Raw genomic sequence first — 3,330 nt, 5'->3', positions numbered from 1 at the left:
AGAGAGAGAGAGAGAGTTTGTGTGTGCGTCTGTGAGAGAGAGAGAGAGAGTTTTCGATGTTGACGTTTGTTTTGATGAAACTGATACTTCACAGTTTTCAAGACCTGAGCTTTAGTTGATTTTGGATAACTTAATTACCTTTTAGTGCCCAACTTTTTCGGTAATTTTCAATGAAGCACACAAAAATCCACAAATACCAGAATCACACTAATTTTTTTATAATTGCACTTCAGTCCAGGAATTTTGAGTTCCTTCCAAAATAACACCAATAATAAATAAACCAACCAATTACCTAATCTAGTCTATATTTTGAGATTTAATAATTACGTCGACACGTAATTCTGCCCAATGGATAAGAACGTAGCCCTTATTTTAATAAACCTAATTGAGTATAGGTTTAACAAATAAAACACAACCACTATTTATTTATACAGTTGGTGACGATTTATTTATAACATGACATAACAAAAACGATAAGTTTCGCAATGATCTTGTATAAAACATTGCAGCATGAAATTGGTCTAAAATCATTAACTGACATAGGCGTATGTACCTTTGGGATCAGGGCCAAGATCGTGGAGTTGATCTGCTTCAGAAGTTTTCCGTTAGAAAAGAAATCTAGTACCGCCCTCGTAACTTCTTCCCCAACCACAAGCCAAGCCGCCTTGAAAAACCTTGACGAGTAACCATCAGGTCCCGGTGCCTTGTCATCAGCAATATCGAACACTCCTTGCTTCACATCATCCCCCGAGAGTGGAAGGAGTAATTGATTAGCTTCCTCATCAGTGATACAGTGCCTTGCCCACGGTCTAAGATAACGAATATCCACTGACAGCCGTCTTCTAGTGCCTCCTAAGAGGTTCTGATAGTATGAGACAAACTCATGGGCGATTTCCCCTAGATCCGTGTGTGTGAAACCATTCTCATCATTAATCTGTAAGATTCTCCTCCTTACTCGTCTCTGTGCAATTTTACGAAAGAAAACCCGGGAACATTGGTCTCCGTCTTTCATCCACTGCATTTTGGCTCTCTGCTGCAGCATAATTTGTTCAAGTTTTGCCGCTTTAGCATAAACGACTCGACAACAATGCTCCAGGAGTAAATATAGCTCATTTTGTCTATCAGAGCTCACCAACTGTTGTGCCTCATCAAGAAAACCTTTGGCTAGTTGGACATTCATCGTCAGATCTCCCTTATTTCTCCTTTGTAGTCTAAAGACTGGTTTAAGTGCCTTCAGTTTACGTGTCACAGCATACATAGGAATACCCACAATCTCATGATGCCAAATATTCTGCACATTGTGGATAAACTCGGGTGAATGGGCCAGATAGTTATCAAATCGAAACATGCCTCCATTATGTTGTTGTATATCCCCATGTAAGACCAGTGGAGAGTGGTCAGATGTCCGTGGAGTAAGGCTGTGATAATATGCGCTCGGGAACCTTGCCAGCCAGCGGTCATTAATAAGAATCCGATCCAGCCGCTTCCATAAACTCCTCATAGACGTACTGCAATTATGCCACGTGAACCATTCACCTTGCATAGGAAGTGGGATCAGCCCCGCCTCCAGAATACCAGCATTAAATTCTTCGGTGGCCATCCTTATATCTCCTGAGATGCCACATACTTCGTTAAGGTCACGTACTGCATTAAAATCCCCTCCCACCATCCACGGGATGTCAGAGCATTGCTGAGATAGCGTCTCCAGTGCCGTCCATAAATTCCGACGATCAATCACCTCAGATGCCCCATAAACAACAGTGATAATAACAGATTCATTGTCAGCCATATTAGTAACCCGACAGTGAATAAATTGATCTGCCGAGTCTAGGATATGGACATCAACACTATTCTCGTCCCAAGCTATCCAGATGCGATTACCAACAGAAGAATAATCGACAAACCATTTCCAATGTGGAAGTAAAAACGATTGAATATGCATAACATTATTCAAACGAACACGAGTTTCAAGAATGCCTAGGAAGTGTAACCTGTATTCAGAGACCAAGTCCTTCAAAGCGAGCTGATGGTCTCGTTTGTTCAGCCCACGGACATTCCACACAGCGATGTTCAACATGGATCATCGACCTTGGGGCTGCTTGTGTTAGGACCCCCTGAATGCTCACCTGCATCATTCAATTAATGCAAAGCGTCAAAAGCATTATAAATAACAATTGCCTTACCTCTCTCGTCTTGCTTGGAGTGGTTCTGGTCCACATGTCTATCTCCCGCATCTGCTTTGGGTATATCTTCAACCACTGGTTTCATCGTCTTACGTCCCTTAGTCGGAAGTTGTGGTTGTGCTACATTGACTTTCGGCACATACACATTTACTGTTGGCTTCGTCGTTTTGCGGGTTTTGTTTAGTGCACAATCCTTGTCCGAATGTCCCAATGACATGCACGCTGTGCACTTTAGCGGGAGCCATTCATACTCAACGTCAACTTTGCAAGGTGTCTCCCCTCCTTCTTCATCAGGTGCCATGACAATAATATGTTTATGCAACTTTTGTGTGGCATCAATCATCACACATACACGAGCAAAGTCCAGTCTCGTGCATGCTCTTGTAATCGCGTCGGGGTAAAGGGGCTTCCCCACACCACTCGCTACAGTGCTCAATCCTTCTGTCGTCCAAAATTCCATCGGAAGGTGTCGTAATTTAATCCAGACGGGCACTTGTGTATGCTTCAACTTTCTCATGGCCATCCCCGGTTCCCACTTTTGAAGAACTATCGGCTGCCCTTGGAACAACCACGGGCCTCCCTCAATTATCTCCTCCATATCAAACTGTTTTTAACTGAAAAAAGAAGAATCCGTTTGTGGTCGCTGTCACCTCCTTTAGTGCTGGCCAGACCGAATGTGCAAACTCCTTAAGGTGATGATAATATGGCCATTTGCCCAAGAAATAGCCAACTGCAGTAGATTTCCAACGTTTAGACCCATTACGTACCGCATCTAAAGAAGGTCGCACGACAACCTCTCCGTTCTGCATTATTGGGGAAATGAATGATAAGGTTTTCCGGGTCGAATGATTAAATGCATGCGCTATTTTGTCGTCGATAATTGTATCCGGGTATGCGTGCAACGGGATGTTTCCAACGTACAATCCCGTTGGAAGAGGAGCATCATGCATAGCTTGATTTCCTTCCACCGAATTGCTGACATCAGCCCTATTTTTGCATGTGTCCGCGCTGATGTCAGCCCTAGCTTTCCTAGTATCATCGATGATGTCAGCCCTAGATTTGATAGTGTAATTGCTGACATCAGCCCTAGATGCACCTGTGTCAGCGATGATGTCAGCCCTAGCAGCAGCGATGATGTCAGCCCTAG

The 3,330-nt window shown here is 43.5% G+C and overlaps 1 protein-coding gene across 1 annotated transcript in view; it reads right to left on the bottom strand.

The window, feature by feature from the left end:
* LOC110011400 overlaps positions 1-1,789 on the bottom strand; it is an 8,494-nt gene extending 6,705 nt beyond the window's left edge. The window contains exons 1-2 of the mRNA XM_020691448.1: positions 1,133-1,789; positions 554-961 (exon numbers count right to left, since the gene is read on the bottom strand). Coding sequence (XP_020547107.1) covers positions 554-961; positions 1,133-1,789 — 1,065 coding nt within the window. The remainder of the gene's footprint in view (positions 1-553; positions 962-1,132) is intronic.
* Positions 1,790-3,330: the final 1,541 nt, after the last annotated feature.

This window comes from Sesamum indicum, unplaced genomic scaffold, assembly GCF_000512975.1.
Source record: "Sesamum indicum cultivar Zhongzhi No. 13 unplaced genomic scaffold, S_indicum_v1.0 scaffold00221, whole genome shotgun sequence".
Taxonomy (NCBI): Eukaryota; Viridiplantae; Streptophyta; class Magnoliopsida; order Lamiales; family Pedaliaceae; genus Sesamum; species Sesamum indicum.
The sequence above is the reverse complement of the archived record's forward strand: the minus strand, read 5'-3'. Positions and strand labels throughout refer to the sequence as shown.